The 18334-nt window shown below is 52.5% G+C and overlaps 3 protein-coding genes across 3 annotated transcripts; 1 reads left to right on the top strand and 2 right to left on the bottom strand.

Annotated features, from left to right (window-relative positions):
• Positions 1–14110: 14110 nt before the first annotated feature.
• On the top strand, positions 14111–15466 carry LOC131207602 (protein Rae1). Its single transcript, XM_058200226.1, has one exon. The coding sequence runs from the start codon at positions 14199–14201 to the stop codon at positions 15282–15284; it is 1086 nt and encodes a 361-aa protein (XP_058056209.1). The 5' UTR covers positions 14111–14198; the 3' UTR covers positions 15285–15466.
• LOC131207631 (NADH dehydrogenase [ubiquinone] 1 beta subcomplex subunit 3) lies at positions 15274–16051 on the bottom strand. Its single transcript, XM_058200256.1, has 2 exons — positions 15943–16051; positions 15274–15783 (listed from the first exon to the last, which is right to left on the bottom strand). Exon 2 carries the CDS (start codon positions 15768–15770, stop codon positions 15441–15443), a length of 330 nt encoding a protein of 109 aa, XP_058056239.1. The 5' UTR covers positions 15771–15783; positions 15943–16051; the 3' UTR covers positions 15274–15440.
• Positions 16052–16487: 436 nt separating this feature from the next.
• LOC131206529 (protein aurora borealis) lies at positions 16488–18334 on the bottom strand. The gene is given in 3 exon segments (XM_058199110.1): positions 16488–17014; positions 17073–17610; positions 17696–18334. Coding segments are annotated over 3 exon segments (1704 nt in total).

The raw sequence follows: 18334 nt of genomic DNA, 5'->3' as shown, positions 1-18334 counted from the left end.
GCAGCACCGGCGGAGTGCCCGAGTGCTCGAGAACCATCTGGTCGAATAAAAAGCGATGAAAAGTAATCTCATTGCTTTGGAAGATTTGTTCTGTACCGGGGCCCCTTCGCCCCCCGCAGACGGTATGGCGCAAAAATGTGATACCGATTTCGGGTTTTCGGCTCCCCACATCATGCTGGCCAGCCTCCGGAATCGTTACTCATCCGTGGAATGAAGAACATTTTCTGCATTACTTCTGTGCGCTTCGTACGTACGAGAAAGCCCCGGAATTCGATAAATACGGTGCGCGCACACTCTAAACGTACTTATCGAAGCGTAAATTCGTGACCATTCCGACTTCGCCAGCTTCGTGCTGGTGTTGCCAAGCAGGGCACCCCCGGAATGGGTGAGGTGAGTTTGGGTGTCGTAAAAAGCCCAAAAAATGATGAGGCGCCGGGGTGGGACTGATAACGGGCAATAGGCACATTCGAATGCAACACACATCTAGAGACCGTCTGCCCCAGAGATTGCAGATGGAACGCACGTATCGCTCCGGATCGACACCCAAAAACGACCGCATTGAGGATGTAAATTGACAATGATGGCATCTTTTCCCGAACGTTTCTTTACAACCCTTGATGGGGCCCTTTAAACTGTTTATCGCACCGGGGACTGTGAGAAAAATCTGCCAACCTTGCCAGCCCTTGACACAACAGGGAAACTGGTCCACGGGTCGGTCGGAGAAATTTGCTCGCAACATTCTATCGTCTGAGCGGGAAACTCGTCTTTATTGTCAAATGAAGCGTACATCAAGCGGCGGCCATCGAAGGGTGGGTACTATTCACCGAAAGTTTACTCTACTTCACTATCCCGGACGGGGCGGACCGGCCAGCCAACCAGTAATCCTTCAATCTGGCGCACGATGCAAAGCACGACGACGAACCGAACGCGCGGAAGTTGAAGGATTCCTGGGCTGGAAAGTTTTAAGTGATTTCTCAAACTCCTCAAACTCGCTTCTGACCAACCCAACCTGCCAGGACGCCCCGCGGGTGTCTTTGGCTTATCGGACGTTTCGTCCTCTCTCTCTCTCTCTCTCTCTCTCTCTCTCTGTCGTTCCTTTCTCTTCGGTAGGCTGACTTTCTATGCCGATCGGAAACCGATATGTTTCGTTTCGTTTTGACCCAAGTTCTATCGAAGCGATTTTTATTCTGCTTAATAGCCGTCCCTGGGTCGTTCAACTTATGAGAAAGCCGTGAAAAATGCTAGGAAAATGCCTTCCAGGAGCAGGACTGCCGCTTGACAGCGTGCCGTCAACAGAGAAGTGAAATGTCAAACAAACGTTGCTCAGTAGGCGCTGGCTTGTTACTGATGGGTCCCGGTTCCAGAGCATAATCCATCCAGAAAGACTTTATTTGTTTAAAGTCGTCTTCTTTGCAACGTTTTAAGCACAAAAGTCTATCACCTTTCACATTGCTGCTTTTACGAAAACCGTTTCGACGTTAGTTATGTAGAGTTTCGGAGTCGGAGTCGGAGTTCGCTGTTATTCTATTCCCCGTGGACAACCGCAAAAGAACTAAAAAATGAAAGCTTTAAAAAACATTAAATTCTGTCACCGCTATCATTCCCACAAAGCCTATACGTCGGGGAAACCCGGCGAGACCGGGATTCTGAAAGAAAACTCTCAAACCGTAGTCGTCGTCGTCGGCGTCGGTACTGCATTTCCCGTTCCAGAAAGCGGTTCCACCACTACCGTACACTACAGTTGGCAGGAAATGGAATGCAATGAACACTTCAATTTCAGGCGCGACTCGGCCAAAAGAGTGCCGGCGCCAATTTGCAGCATGCCCAGGCTCCGAGAGCCCTGCGAGCCGAGCCTCTCCTAGCAGAGGATGCAACGACAATACGACAGTTCTTTCTGGCGTCCAACGAACGAGTCGTGGTTTCGATTCCTTTTTTTTCCCCGACCGTGGAGGATCATGATCTCTCTTCGGCGTGTTTTATGCGTCCGCAGAGCCAGCCGGAAAAGAAAGGAACCGGGGACAAGGAAAAAAGGGCGCCACTTTTGCCAAGATTTCCTCTGCCGACCGACACCTTTTCCGTGAAGTTATGTGTTGCGCTCCCGTGACTGTGGTGTGCCAACCCCCACATTTGGCACACAATATTTCATAGTTTACGGGTTCCGGAAGCGCGCACTCCTTCTCCGGCGGCCGGCAACAAAATGTTCTCGCATCGATCCCGCACACCCGGACAAATGTTTTGGAACCGGCGGGCGACGGGGACTTTGGGCGCCGAAAAGTTGTCGCCAACGGTTTGGACGGATGGGTTCAGGGATTCAGGTGAGGTTCTACGCTCTCTCGCCAAAAAAGTGCTAGTTCGTCAACATCGAAGAACCCGGAGTGAACCGCGGGGCGCACGTCGTAAAGTTGCGCCCAAGAATTTTCATCACTCTGTGTGTTTCTTTTGTATTATTATGGCGTACCGTGAGAGAGAAGTTTTTTAATCACAAAAGCACGAAATCAAGGGGACTTACGGAGGGATTTCTCAACAAGTACAAGTCTTCCCCGGCCCCGGTGGGAAGAACTCATTACAGCGGATGATGTTGTGTACCGGAGGATCGGAGGAGATGAGATGTTTCGCATGTTCCTCGGAACCGGTCGTTTTTGTTGTTGTGCCATTAATGTTTCCGAGGATCTCGGAACACCGGTTTTGAACACCGGTTTCACCTACATTGTGGCGCACCGGGATGAACTTTTTTAATTAGACAGCAAAAGAAGAAGCTATAAACGAGTGTTTGGCGTTGATTCATTGGCTTTGGCTTCGGAAGGTGAATAGCAAAAGTGAGAACATATTAATTGTTTCATTAGATCTCAACCGTAATCAATTCTGGCGATGAAAGCCCTCTCGCAAAGGGCTGCATCAGGCTGGTTGACATCGTGGTCTTTAAACAGTACAAATCTAGATCTACACTCTTTCAAACCTGTCCTCATGAGGCGATGAATGGTGAATTACCAAGCCAGCTAGAAAAAGGACAAGCAATGGCAAAATGAGCTACAGAAGACATTGCTCAATACACAGGTTCGACAATGATGTCCTCGGCTCGGTGGGCTGCCTTTGTCCCAAAGCTCATTTGCTGAAGCAACGGAAAAGCGGAAAGAAGCCAACCTGGAGGAGCAGGGCTACGTGGTGGGAGCGCTCCGATCTGTGGGGTGGCCACCACCCGAGGGACCGTGGGTCTGTGTGCACATTGGTTTGTTATTTACATTTTCATTAAGCACTGTAACGCCGCCAGCGACAAATGCACCGCATGATGCAGATGCCATTTGTGTGCTCCCGAACCAACCGCAATAAAGCGAGCCCGGCCACAATTCAGCTTGTCCTTTGCTCGCCGCCGCCCACAGCATCCTTTTGCCAGCTGGCTTTCCATTCGCACCTGCTATTCCGGGCTTTTGCTATCAAACATTGGACTTGCCGGGCAGGGAAAACGACACAGGCAAAAGTCAAACCCCTGTGCCGTCGGCGTCGTCGTCGTCGTCTATCCTGATCCGGTTTGGCAGGTCTTCAGATGAATCTCGGCGGCCTCGGGGAAGGAAACGCCCGAACCAGGAACACGCCTGTCTGCCTGCGGTTGGCCAAAGTATATCCACAGCGCTCCCAGAGGAAATTGAAAAACTTTTCTCCACATTTGGCCACCAAAAGTCCTCTGCCGGTCACCATCGCGAGAGAGAGAGACGGAGAGCGCGCGTCAGAGTTCCGTAGGCAGGGTAACAAGATTATAACAAGCCCGGAATTCGATTCGGAGCGATTTTAGACTGGTCAAGAACGCGCGGTGTTTACTAAATTTTCTTTCCGCAACACATTTGCGTCGAACGATATTAGGACCTCCTCGGGGAACAGCAGGGAAAGCGAAGCAAGCAAGAGCACAAATGGAAACATAAATCTCCGTCAGAGCGGCCAGTTCCCACCGGGCAGGATCCTGGTTGAAAAATGCCGATTGCTCTGCCGATCTAACGGGAAGAAAAATTGCGCCGTGTGGCCGGCGTTTGTGGGCCGCAAATGCATTCACGATGCCCACGACACGACGCCCCGCCATAAACCACAGGACATGTGATCACGTCTCGCACGCGGTACGTGCCGGCCAGAGGCCGTCGTGACTATGATTATAATTAATCATGGCATGTCCGGGTGTTCCGGGTGATGAGACAAATTACGAATGCAACCACCGAATGGCCAGTAGTTTCGCATCGCTCACTCGAGAGTCGGGCCCCGTAATCCGGCGTCCGTTTGCCGTTCCTCTTGTCGGTTCCGAGTGTCCGAGTGAGCATAATTGAGACCACTTGCCGTTTCGGTCGAGGCCACCAAGAACCATGGAAACATTATTTGCAAAAGAGCGTCCCCCGAACTCGCCCACCCGAAGATGGTGGCCGGTCAACAACTGGGTCATATCGATGAACAGGACACCAGTCCGCCAGTGCGGTCTCGCCCGAGACTGTGATAATGTTGTCACCCGGTGGCACCCCCGCCTTCAATAATCAATATTGTCTCGCACTCGGCCCAGCACTGTGGAGTGCCGGGCACGGAGCACAAGAAGTGAGATTTATGGGCAAACTTTTGCGAACCGTTTTGCATCCTTCTAAGCGATTTTTCACCCCACCAGCACCACGACTCGCCCTAAGACGCCTCGAGTGAAGAATGAAGTCATTGTGCGCCGCTCGCTGTGACTTATGATAAGCCATTCTTCCGTCTTGCGCCCCGGAGAGGACCTGGCGCTTACGGCTTCCGCTTAGCGCTCGTGCGCCCGTGTTTAGTAGTGTGTCCTCTATGCTTTCAATTTTCTTCTTCAAAAGGAAAATTAATTACACCACCATTATCGCGAGCGTTCGCGTGGTTCGCGTTGTGCAGCAACTTTTGACAGACGCGAAATATGCTGAAAGTTGTTCTCCATCACCCCTATTGGCCTGGGTAACTCAATTTTGTGAGCATTTTCTCTTCCTTAATTCGTGCGCTGGGTGTTGTTTTTTGCGAACTAAAGTACCCGGAGCCCGGAGCCCGGAGCGTGAGCGGCGATGATTGCCGGGCGATTACGGCATCATTACCGGCAGGCGGCAGTCATCCTTCGCAGTGGGTCGTGATGTGGCTCACAGTTCGCGAAAACTGCCGGCTACAGATCGCCTAATCCGGTTCTAACGCCTAATCTAATTTAGCACGTTGTTACAGCAGGACGAATGATGGCCACCGTATCTAGTATCTGTGTGATAAAACTAAAGAAGAACTTCGCCCGGTGTGTGTCCTCCTTCCCCGAACCGGAGTGCCAGCCGGAGCCGATAAAACGTCGCTACACATGTCGTCGAGCCAGACGCTAACTGAATCAACCCGGGGCCACGCCACGCCGCTCTGGGACGTGAAGACGCGCCACGGCGACGCCTCAAACGATGCGCTGATGGAGAATGTTATTGTTATTAGCATCATTATTTGGCACCGCGAAGGGCGGCGACGGCCACCAACCGATTACAAGCCCCTGACGGATGATGTTGCTGATGGAGTGAAGATTGATAAAAGCGATGGCCTGGATGATGATGATGAGGATGATGGGTGGCGCACACAGCGTTCCCCCCGCGCTATTTTGTGGTGTGTGCTTTGTGTTGTGCATAGATTCATCTTTAGAACTCATCCGTGTAAACCCGGGCTCAGCCGTGGTTAACTCAATTCAAACGCCCAGGGACCCGCGTAAAGTGGGACAGTATGGCACAGTGAAATTAACTCGTCGGAGAGAGCTGAGCGTAGAAAAGAAATGTAATCATTTTGGGACCCTCTATTTGCTAACCAAACGCTTGGTAAGCCATCAAAAACGAGTGCCGGTGACAGGCCACCACCGGGAGAGAGACGCCTTATTACTTTGGCCCAAAAGAACGGACGGTTCGCAAATATGTATTTAGTGGCGCCCTGTAGGACACGGTAGTCTGCTGCTGTCAGCGCCGTCTGTCCTCTGTTCCCCTATCCCCCCGCCCTGACAGTGAGAGCGACAGGGACCGATATTAAGTGTCGTTTCCGGGTGCCAAAGGCCGTGCGGTTGTTTGACAACATCGCCACACGCAAACTGCCACGGAACAGTTCCGGACAGTTCCGAAAAGCAGGATGGGAACTATTTGCCAAACACGGCGTGGAGTGGTCAACGAAAACAGACTCCGTTTACGGGGTCAGATACGGGGCGAGTTCGAAGTACGAACTCTGTTAAAAATCTTGAACCACTCGCCGGGGGCGATAATTGAATTAGATCCCAACGCGGACCCCGGAGGAGACACGTGTAGACCATTAAACGGCCATCCACGTTCGTAGACAATACACCTTTGATTTGAATGAGCTCAAGACGGTGCTTCGCCCGATTGGTGGTTCCATGTTCAATTGACCAATCAGGCCTCTCTCGGAACGGTAAACTGAACCGTGTCGTGTGGTGGTGTGGTGTAGCGCCACCGAGTGACACTCACGAACGGCAGCAGGTCGACGGCCCCCCACATCTATAGCATCAATTAACCGACCGACCGACGGCCGCCACAAGACGGATTCACACCCGGCGCCGTCGGAAGGATAATTCGTTCCATTCAAAAGATCAAAGCCCCGGCGACGTCGAGGTGTCGCTCCGGAAAGGCGTGATAATTAAACAGTTTTTCACACCTTTTCACGCTTTCCACGGGAATCGTTTGCGATCATTTTATGGTGCGAGAGGCGTCACACACATGAGACCGTGGCGGGGACAGAGGCCGTGTGCGCGAGTGTGAAGCGGCTTCAATCAATTTACTCCAATTGACGGTAAACTGCGTAGAAGCTCGGACTGGGCGGCGCGTGGACCAAACCCTTGTGCACCACAAGCAAAGGAACTGGCAATGGAATAATTACGTCTACTTGAGTCTACACAATTGAAGGGGATTTCGATCCGTTCCTTCGGAACGGATTAGATGACACCTAGCAACTTCACGGATATCTTTGCCAGAACCCGGAATTACTCAACGTCAGCGCAAACCATTGCGTAATGCTGCGACACTCCCCACCGCCCGGGCACAGTATTAATTGCTGCCTGGTCCCCAAACAAGGAAACGGCCATTCGGAGGAGATGCACACAACCCGTCGGTTGCGCGAGGTGCACACCGCATAATAAAATTATTCAACGAACCAACCAGCGAAGGATGATTAATACCCGAGCTGGCTGAAGCGCCGGGCGCCGCGTGAGTCATCTGGAAGTCCATTTTGAGGGTCACTTCACATTGGCACACTGCATTTGCGCCGCGCCGTGCGATTAGAAAGCCTCACCCCATTCTCCGCCCTGGAATATGGTGCGTCAACAAGTGTCATCGCGAGTCGACCCCACGCGAATACATTGTGACGCATTGTGCAGAACCATAATGTTCGTGGATCGTAAGAAATGAGTCAGCAGAAGGCTAAGAAAAGGACTGCGGTACCCCAGGGCCTTGACAGCTACACGAGGCAGAACACGAACAATTTACGCCACCGGAGCACAATCATGCGGCTGGTTCCGGCAACCCGCCCCCGGACGATGACAGAACTTTCCGCGTGGCCGGCGCGTGGAAATGACATCCGCGTCCGGCTCGCTCGCGGGAACGGTGGAATCAAAAACTTCCTGCGCCAACGACACAACCGAGTGTATGACCCCCATTTTCGCCGAGGCCGAGGACTACAATAATGCAAATGTGGTTGGAAAAAGTTTAGCACGAAAAAGAACGCAGCGCGCGAATGACATATGTACGTGACGCGCAAGACGCGCCCTCCTTCTCGAGGTCATTTCCGGCCCGAAGCATCATCCACATCATTTCAGTTCCGGACGAAAGAGAGCGTGGACAAAAAAGAAACGCTGCCGCGTCTTGGTCAGAATCCGCCCGGGTTCCGAGAGTTTGTGAAATTTAATATGCCCACGGCCAGACACGTCGTCGTCGTCGTCCCCATCGCCGTCGTCGGGACATAATTTATTAGCATTTTATTGCCAATGCGGAGGCATTTCGGGCTGGCGGCAACGCGAATGAAAAGCGATGACGGCCACCGGAACCGGAATGCGGATTGAATGTAATTTAAAAGATTAGTTTTTTGTTTAAATTATTACAAACCCCGCACAGGGAAGCGAATTCCCTCCGCTTTGAAGGCGCGCGTTCAAGCTCATCGACGCAGTCAAGTGGTTACGTAGTACCCGCGTATCTCAAGTGCTCTCGGCTTGACATCTTGACGGTGTTTTATCGGATGCTTTAAAAAGCAGCAAGTAATGAATTTTAAAAATAAATCTTCTTCCCCTTTCGATCTTTCTGGTGATCCGCGCTTCACCGATGTTTCTTCTAAGCACCGGCAACAACATATGGCGTGTAGAAGTCGCAACCTCCATAACTCATCCGTGCTGGATCCGTGCTTCTGAGTCCCTTTTCCAAATCACAAATCGAATGACGGTCCCATTATTGCAATGGGCCACACGCTAGCCCAACCCAAACGGACCGACCTGGACTGGACCATGTGCGAAACCTTATTCCTGGGTGATGATGCGGCGCTGTGATGTGGTGGCAAATTGATACAAATTTGATGTCCGCTTTTTGTCCCTGGCGTCCCCAAAGCCCTGTGCCGCAACGTCATGTCCGGAACCACTCTCAGTCAGTCAGTCAGTCAGTCAGTCAGTCAGCCAGTCAGTCAGTCATAGGATTCCTAACAAAGGACCGAATGGCCGGACGATGGCTACTACGTTGGGCGGGTGGTCTGTGACAATTCCAAAGATAGTTCGCAGCACAAATGGATCCCGGGATCCGGGGCTCCGGGGGGGGGGCGCGCGACATATTCCGACTGATTGGGCTTTTGTTCAGATTGAGCAAATTTGAATAGATCCATCACAGGCGAAGATGGACCCGGCGACCACACGGTGCGTGCGTCGTGTGTCCTGCAGAAATCCTGGCCATAATCTAACGCAAGCGGTGGAGCGTAATGAAATAATTCCGCAGAACAGCGAGTGGCGTTATTGGCGTAAGGAATTTCGCAATTTTGGTCCTGGTCTTTGAAACGGTTTCAAATCAACTGACCCCACCGGATCGGACCGGTAAGGTATGGTGCACGGTGCACGTGCGTGTCACTCCGATTTGTTGATAAACGAAACAATCTGATAACCCTCCCGTCGGCTTGTTTTGGCCACCGGAAAAGCTCATTTATTGATTTCGGCACCGTTGCCGAGGGGGGGGCCATGGATAATGGATTCGCAGTTTCTAAACAACTTTACCGAATCCAGGGCCAAGGCATATTGGTCCCGGCAGAAGCCAAGAAGAAAGGCGACACTTATTTTCGTCGTCTACTTTTACATAACTCCCGTGGCCGGGGCCGGCGGCGGTGACGGCATCCCTGATCTCCGTGGGGTTTCACAAAACCGAAACGGAATGCGGAATCCACGCCTTAAGGGCTTCCCCGAGCCCGAGTCTTGGTGCCTCGGTTTGCGGGTGTATGTGAAAATTGATTTCGGTCCGACCTCCCCTTGAGTTTTCGAAATCATCCGCCGAGTTTGTGTGTTGGGCGCGCCGCGTATTCCCCCCGGGGGGTGGGTGGATGATTGAAAGTGCTTGGGGTCCTTGCTCCGTGGCAAGGCCCCCGCGTAGGCCCCTCCCCGATCATGGTAATGAGGTTCGCTTCGTTTCGGAATCAGCGATTTTCCTATCTAATCGCGTTGAGTCGTGCCAATAAACGAGTCGGTCCGGGTCGGAGTAGGAAAGATTTTTTAAGGGGCCTTATTTTACATACGATGTTTACGTAAGTGCGATTCCCACTGCGGCCGCGTCACGTATTCGGAATAATGCTCCAGACCGTCTGTCAACTAATAAGACCAGGTGCTAAAATGAGACGCCTTCAGAATGATTCCCAAATGGCCGCAATAACCTTACCGACAGATGCGCCCACCGCTGCCGGAGTCTTATCTGATCTGGTCAACAGCGCACACACCAAACAGTGACCGTATGGGCAAACAGATTATTCCAGCTGGGAGCGCATAATGAATTCCTTGAAAAAAGAAATAGAATTTTGGGTCTAGCGACGCGGAATGTTTCCAATTGGGCCTCTCCCGCTCGCGCGGAATGCTTCCATCAACATCGAGCGGCCATCGAGCGAAAACACATTTCGACCGGAGCCGAGTGTGTGGCGGGGATAGACTGATAACTCTATTGGAAATTGAATTGCACAAACGGAAGCCAGGGCGCGAGTGTGCTTGTAAATCAACCACACACCTCTCGTCAGGCGCCGCGAAACAGGGTTCGGCAGGGCTACATAATAAAACAGATTCGTCTTGCTGGCTGGCTAGCGGGGCACGTTACGCAAATGATTGGCGCGTCGCTGACGCTGACTCCGGAAGCCATAGAGGGAGCCGCGGAATTTACATCCCGGACCCAGCCGTTCCGGTCGCGACAAACAGCCGCGATCCCGCCGGTCGGCGTGCGGCGCTCACCAAAAATTACGGCCGTTCAATTAAATCCCGATTGAATCTGTGCATCGAACCGGCCGAAAGTGGTTCGGTTCGGCTCGTGGCACCGCCACGCAGTTGCGCAAGAGAATTCCGATTCCGCTTAGGGAACGCAACAGGCTGCACACGGTGTGTATGCGTGGCACGGACGGTGGTTGACGGTGGTTACTGATTATTTATAAACTCATCTTGCCCCCGCAGCCACCGCCGCCGCCGTCGTTTTCCGATGCGTGCCCGATGCGCGGTTCACGGAGTTCCGTTCTACGGGAGTTGCAAATGCTGCAGAGGCCCTAAAATATGTAGGTAATTTAATAATTCTTCTAAATTCATTGCATCTACCTTATAGCAGTCCAGCCTCTAGAGGCAATACACCGTTGTGCCAACGGTTTTTCAGGGTTTCTACAAGTCTTCTTCCGGTATAGCCCTCCACGTTCGTTTCGGTTTCTATCTCATCTGTAGATTCAAAACGGTGTCCAAGGAGCGTCATCTTGAGTTTAGCGAATAGCCCAAAGTCGAGGTTGTGACGGAATGATCAAGAAACGATCACAGAAGTGTGGGAAAGCACTTACTTAAGGGCCAGAGCTTCAGGAGAATCAATTTCGGTTACGGTTCGAGGGATTTCAAATTTACCTACAAATTGATAGAAATGTCAATTAAAACGAAACGGCGGCGCACGGGACTTATTACAAAATCGGCTTTCAAGGCTAATCCCAGTGTTGGCACCCCCATCGGGATTACGAAAAAAGCATTTAATGTACACACTAATAACCGATAAGGCATCCAGGGGGGACCGTGGGACACTTCCCCCCGGGAACAGTGGCGAATCTCGGAGACACGCGGCCACCCGGTGGTGCTGCGATGTTGTGAGAGAACCGAGCGCTGATGTGATTAGCTGATTGATCGATTCTGAGGCGTCTTCATCGGACCTAGCTCGACGTTGGCGGTGGCGACGACCTTCGCCGGGACCGCGGATGCTTGATTGAGTTATGCTGCTGCTGTGGCCAACTTTGTGGTGGTGGTTTTCGAGCCGGACTGCGAATGTGTACACACCCCGTAGGGCTAAAGTTCGGTAAACATTGATAAGACACCCTCCTCGGAATTGATTTCCCAGAACCCTCAGTGCCCCTTGGTCGTCGGACATGGCCACGGTTTGATGAGTTAAACGTATATTCAAAGTTCAATTTCGTCTACCATCGAGCCGACCTACCTTGTGGTTCCTCTGGCGCGCCACCAGATCGTTCGGTCGTGCTGCTGATCCACGATGATCGAGTGGCCCTCCGCAGCTCGGAACCGGTTGCCGCGGTGGCCCTCGAAGTTGGTGCACTTGCACCTGAAATTTGCACGCCATCGTCAATGTCACGGCCGGTCGTTGACTTACTCGTCGTCGTCGTCGCGCCAACCACCGTGGCCAGTAGCGCCGCCAAGACCAACAGACTCAACGCTCTGACGTCAACTTTGGCCCGCGCTTGAGTGGCCTCGTTGAAAGACGCCGACGCACGGCTCGACCGCCAGCGAGATCGCGACCGCGCACGGAGGTACTTCATCTCGTTGTTGCTGCGCGTCCCAGCGCAGGACGCTCTCTTCGAAGCTCCGCTAGGAGAGGATTCTTTTTCTTCCCCGCGCTCTGTTCCGCACCCCGTTCGTAAGCGCAAATATTTAAAACCGCGTTTTCGCAATCACACGCTGAGGGCACCGACCACCACCACCACCACCATCTGGGACACGCACGGTACCGAGCAAATATTTTTTCGCCAAAATGCGCACTTGGCAATTACTTCATCACGGGACGCGGCGGCACGGCACACTGCGGTCAGAAACGGAACCCCACCTGGCGGCAGAACGGGGAGAAGCAGAAGATTAGCAGAGCGAAACACAGGCTCGTAAAATCCAAGTAAACTCTGAGGCGCCCAGAAACAGACAGACGCGCTGCTCCAGCGGTAACCTCTTTTTGCTCTCCTCACCGAGAACAAGATTATTTTCGGACACTACCATTTCTTGCGCAATTACCGCGCCCGTGTCAATCGGCTGCGCAATCGGCTTTCGGCGAAATGCAACCGTTTCGTTGCATCACGTCAACCGAGAGGGCCATCGGTTCCGATGTCTAGAAACGCACCTTAAAATTGAACACTCCAAGAACCGGACAAGTCACACACAGAGGCACGCACTCTGGAACGCGGATGCGAAGCCAACTGCTGCCGAGAAGCAAGCACAAGCCGACCAGTCTCGCGAGGTTGTTAAGGCAACGGAGTCAAGGGCCGGGCAAAAACCACCAAAACAACCAATTTCTTCCTCTTCTTCTGCTTCGGCCGCACGGCGCGCCACACCAACACAAACACACAAACAAGTGCACCGAACTCCGGAACGGATCGCTTCGGGCTATGCGAACAATTTTTAATTGAACCGTTCCTTGAATGCCGCGGAACCGTGCAGCGCCCTCGCCGCAGAAAAGCAGTACCGAGCGGCGCCGTCGAAGGAAGGCCGAACACCGCGCCGCCGCCGCCGCACGCGTCGAAAGAAGCAGGATTCAAATTGCACCGAAAGCGGATTTTTGCTCCTCAATAAACGCCAACCTTCGATGTCGCACAAACAAACGCACACCACGCTGATCCTGTGTGTTCGGCCGATCGAACCGATCTCACGCTTGTGCTTTCTCTCCCTCTCTCGCTCGCTCGCTCATCTGCCACTTGCCATTCATTCGTTCGCACAGCATCCTTTGCGCCCGCCGTGCCAGGCCCCCGAGGGCGGTTTGGCGATTCAACGGAGGGACAGGACACAGCCAGAACTCACTCACGGTTTAGCCACTGGTGCTGGCCACACCATTTCACGCACGAAGGAGTGTGCCGGCGGCAAACACTCTGGGAAAACACGCACCGCTCCGCGCAACACGCAGCAAAGTGTGGCCGTCCAGCACGAAAACTCACGAAAGAATGAATTCCGTGGACTGAGAAGGTTCGTTCTTCGCCGTAGTTGTTGTTGTTGTTTCGCTGTGAGTGCTTCGGCACACCGGTGCACAGGGGGGAAATTGCTTTCAAATAGGTGGACATAATTGTTTCAGGAAGAAGACTTTTTTCAATGTTTTTGTTTTCTTTGCATGTGCTTTGATTAATTAGTGTTCCTCGATCGAGATTAAATGCAGGCACTCTACCGTGCTAACGATGGCGTTAAAGTTGCTGATAAAAGTTGTTTTTTTTGCATTGGTAATAGATAGTTTATCTATTTTAGAAAAATATAGTAATCAGATTTTGAAAGGGCTTTATGTTTCGCCTTTTCCCCATAGTGCGGTGTGCATGGCAACGGTTCGATGTGTGCGTATGTTCCTAGGGGAACTCATTGTCAAAAAGGACAACAAACATGGGCGAGCACATGGGTTGAACCAAAAGTCTGTCGACGACACAAAACGGTTTCAACAAAACCGACAGAAAAGCAGTAAATGTTCACCCAATGTACACAAAATTATGTTTCCGATGAAGAAAATATCCTCTTCGCAGTCTCGGTTCACACGAAAGCACGACCGTTCCCGTGTTTTATCCTTAACATTAAACTGGTCTACTCAGCCAGCTCAAGCTGAGTGACCTACTGTCACATTTGACAGCCCAAGCGCACCGGTTGAAAAGGCGCTCCAAACAAGACGCAATTGTTTGGAACGGAGTGATTCTAATGTTTTTGGCGTTTTCGGTAGTAATTTAGACCGGGTTCTTGCAGATCGTAACGCGTATCGGACCGCTTCTGGCCAAACGCAACCATGTTCGGCACACAAGCCCTCGCTGCCAATACGGGCTTTGGCAACCCCACCGCAACCACGACCAGCAACCCGATGAAGGATTTCGAAGTGACCTCACCGCCCGAGGACACCGTTTCGGCGATGGAATTCAGCCCGGCTACGCTGCAGCAGAATTTTCTGATCGCCGGCAGCTGGGATTGTAGCGTGCGTTGCTGGGAAGTGGAGCAGTCCGGCAAGACGGTTCCCAAGTCGATCAAAACGATGGGTGGCCCGGTGCTGGATGTGTGCTGGGCGGACGATGCCAGCAAGGTGTTCATCGCGTCGACCGACAAGCAAGTCAAGTGCTGGGACCTGGCCTCCGATCAGGTCGTCCAGGTGGCCCAGCACGATGCTGCGGTGAAGACGTGCCATTGGGTGAAGGGAACTAGCTACACGTGTCTGATGACGGGTTCGTGGGACAAAACGCTCAAGTTCTGGGACACCCGGACGCCGCAGCCGATGATGTCGATCCAGCTGCCGGAGCGTTGCTATTGTGCCGACGTCGACTACCCGATGGCGGTCGTCGGGACTGCCGGGCGCCACGTGCTGATCTACTCGCTCGAAAACAAACCGACCCAGTTCAAGCAACAGGAGAGCCCGCTCAAGTACCAGCACCGGACCGTGTCCGTGTTCCGCGACAAAAAGAAGGCTCCCACCGGATACGCACTCGGTAGTATCGAGGGGCGCGTTGCCATCCAGTACGTCAGCCCGCTGAACCCGAAAGACAACTTTACCTTCAAATGTCACCGCTCGAATGGTTCGACCGGCTACCAGGACATTTACGCCGTGAACGACATCGCTTTCCACCCTCTGCACGGCACGCTGGCAACGGTCGGATCCGACGGAACGTTCAGCTTCTGGGATAAGGACGCCCGCACGAAGCTGAAATCTTCAGAAACCATCGACCAGTCGATCACCAAGTGTTGCTTCAACAGCAACGGCCAGATCTTTGCGTACGCCGTCGGATACGACTGGTCGAAGGGCCACGAGTACTACAATCCGCAAAAGAAAACGTACATTTTCCTTCGCTCGTGCTTCGAAGAACTAAAGCCCCGCGTTTCCAGCTAAGCGCAGCGCCGCGGAAATTCAAATGCCCCGGTTGGCGGTCTGCTACAGAGCGAACAGGTTTATTATTTGAGGCGATCTTGATCGGCAATAAAATCTAATGCATGATTAGCAACAACCACACGACTCGCGCGGCCCTTCCTTCCATGTGGTCCTACGTTAGTGGTGGCTCTTTTCATCACCATGTCCGTTGCCGTGTCCGTGACCTGCGTGATAGTCGACACCGAGTGCGTACTCTACACCGAGCGTAGCAACGAAGGCAGCAAAACCGAGCGGAAATCCCTTGAACAGGAACGTAACGAGCCTCGCACGATGGGTAGAGAACTGGGCCACATTGTAGCGCCACACTTCGTTCCTCAGCCACGGGTCCTTCAGGCCGCGGCGCGCCAGGGCACGCTCAACTTCCTCCAACTGCGGAGCATCAGCCACCTTATAGATCGATGCATCCGGCACCTTGTACGGTGGACCGTGACCATGCCCGTGGCCCATGTTCGCGCCGAATCTGCGCACCGGATGTTTACGTCCCAGTGCGACCCGAGCATTACATAATTTCGTTCCGCCGGACATAAAATAAGAAATAGAGTTAGCTTCGTTTCTAGCGTCGTGCAACAGCTTACGGCCATGCGTAAGGTCATGCCGTAGTCCTTCCCTTATGCCTTACCAGATTGTTTTTGCAAGAAAACTAACAACCGCGGATGATAATGTTGTTTTCAAGGATCGTCCCCGAGAATCGACCGACGAAATCGGCAGTGTTTCTTTTATTTTGGCTGTCTGTCAAAATGACAGCTTTATGCGCAAGGCACTTGAAATATTTCACGGCACAGAAAGGGAAAACCTTCTCATTTCAATCAAAGCAAACCGCCGGCTTTGTTCCAACTTACCTTCAATCGATGCCCCAGAAATTGTGGTCTTTTGGATTATTTTACTACAATACTATTTAATCAATCTTTTCAACGCAATACGATAAGGTCTACAGGACAGATCGCTTCGGCTTAAGTCCATTTTCTTCTGTTCACGTTTTAATGTAAAAAAAACCCCAGTCCATGATGGTCGCATCTTTTCCATAGTCAAAATATTGCTAATTATTAACGGGTATTTCAAGAATTTTTCTAATTTAGCGCTCGAGTATTCAATCTAACGTCCATCACTTTGTTTGGCCTAAAACGTGAGTAAAAACATTAGTATTGCGCTTTCACATTTCAAGTTTTACAGTCTTAGAGTTGGTGAGGAACCATGATTGCAGCTCTTAGTGGCCTGGCTAGATAGGGCGTGTAGGTCGCCACCAAATTTGTGCGGCTTTTTTCCCGGCGTGCTTCGAAAGTCTTCGGAAAGCATCGAAACATCCGACAAGTCATTGCATTGACTTTCCTCGTTGAACCCACTGTCGGTGCGATAGAAATTTACAGCGTGCAGCACCTTCTCCCGAACTGCGCCACTGATTTCAGTTATCGGTGGCAGTTCCTTCAGGAGTCCGTGTTTCGCGAACAAACCTTCGCTGGTTCCGTGCAAAGGTCCCTGCACAGATTCCTCCTTTGGCGTTTCTAGCATGAAAGATTGAGACAGATTTTTACGGTTAGTGCGCAGGTTTTCTTTCCTTCGCAAGCGCCGCAGCGGTGTCATGGAATGTTGCGATTTTTGAGACAACTCTAGCGACGAGCTGGTCACTGTGTCGCAATCGTTGAAAAGGCTCGCGTCAGCCAATACGTCCGTCAGCTCGGTGTGTTTAATAGAACCTACGAGAAGAACGGGTTCATGTATAATTCGAATTCCTACTGTGTCTGACCCTGCCACCGAACTAACCTTGCTGGCTTTCGTTTTGCTGCAGCGAAAAGTACAGAGCGTCCCTCGGGCTGCAAGCTGACGGTTCCGGAGTGCTCCGATAGATAGCGTCCACGTCCGAATGGTGCAGATCGTGCGAGTTAGTCGGCTCTGGTGGACTGAGCGAAGTCTTCGAGATCGGCGACAGAGCACCGAAAGAGCTTTCATCCTCACTCTCGATCACGGGACTGAGAGAGATGTCACCGTTGCAGAGCATTTCCCGGGAACCATAGTATCGAGAGCGTTTCATGTCTTGCTGAAAACTGTCCCTTTCCCCACTTCCAACCATCACCTCCGGTGAGATAGGTGCCGGGCTGAGTGCTAGAAGATCGATATCTTCTAGCGAGTCAGAAAGCGGACCCGTTGCATCGGCATCACTTGTTCCGGCGTCTTCGTTGGGATTGAAAATGCTAAACAACTTGCGCCGCAAGGAAGCATCGCGAGCATCGTGATCGATGCTACTGCTGGCGGAAGATGCGTCAAGCGACACATCGTGCTTCTGCTGTTGATCCTGTGCCGGTTGAGGGAATAGGAAAGTAAGCTTCAAAATCTCTGCTTCCGTTCATCGCGAACCCCGATTCCGTGGCTACACTCACCTCGTTGAACGTAAGAAACTTGCTCAAAACATCCTCCACCTCCGTGGGTAGTGTGGGGGGAAACGTTAGGACAGTCTGGGCCACTCCGATGCACTGTTTCCGCCCCGAACGCACACAGGGCGTACCGGGATCGACGCTTTGTTTGGAAAGGACTATTTTCTGGCCCCGCAGATGACTATCGATCGGGCTGGGAACGATGCTGTGCTCCTTGAAGTAGCTGCTGATGGCCGCTTGCACTCGGGCCTCCACCGCCGGATCCGGTGTTTCGTGGAACTGCGTTTCGTGGGGCTCAACGTTGGCCGGCCCCAGCGACGACAATTCGTCGATCGTCCACTCGAACTGGCTCAGGCTGCTGTTTTGCGGTGTGCTCGGACGGTTAAACAGAGACGGGCTGCCGATCATCGGCAGATGCAGCCGATCGGAAAGATGCGGTTCGAAGGGATTCACGACGCGACCGTGTAATATGCGTGAAGGTGGTGTGTGCATCACTGGGAGCAAGTTGAACCGGCTGCTGGAGGTCGCGCGCGGCGTGCCGACGGCCATCATCGATGGGGAAGAGGTCATCGACTGGCGAGACGACGTCCTTGCCAGTGCGTTTTGCAACAGTTTCCGCGGCGTCAGAAAGCTGTCCGAATCCAT

The sequence above is a fragment of the Anopheles bellator genome, chromosome 1 (assembly GCF_943735745.2).
Source record: "Anopheles bellator chromosome 1, idAnoBellAS_SP24_06.2, whole genome shotgun sequence".
NCBI classification, from domain to species: Eukaryota; Metazoa; Arthropoda; class Insecta; order Diptera; family Culicidae; genus Anopheles; species Anopheles bellator.
Note: the sequence above shows the minus strand (reverse complement) of the source record. Positions and strands in the feature narration are given on the sequence as shown.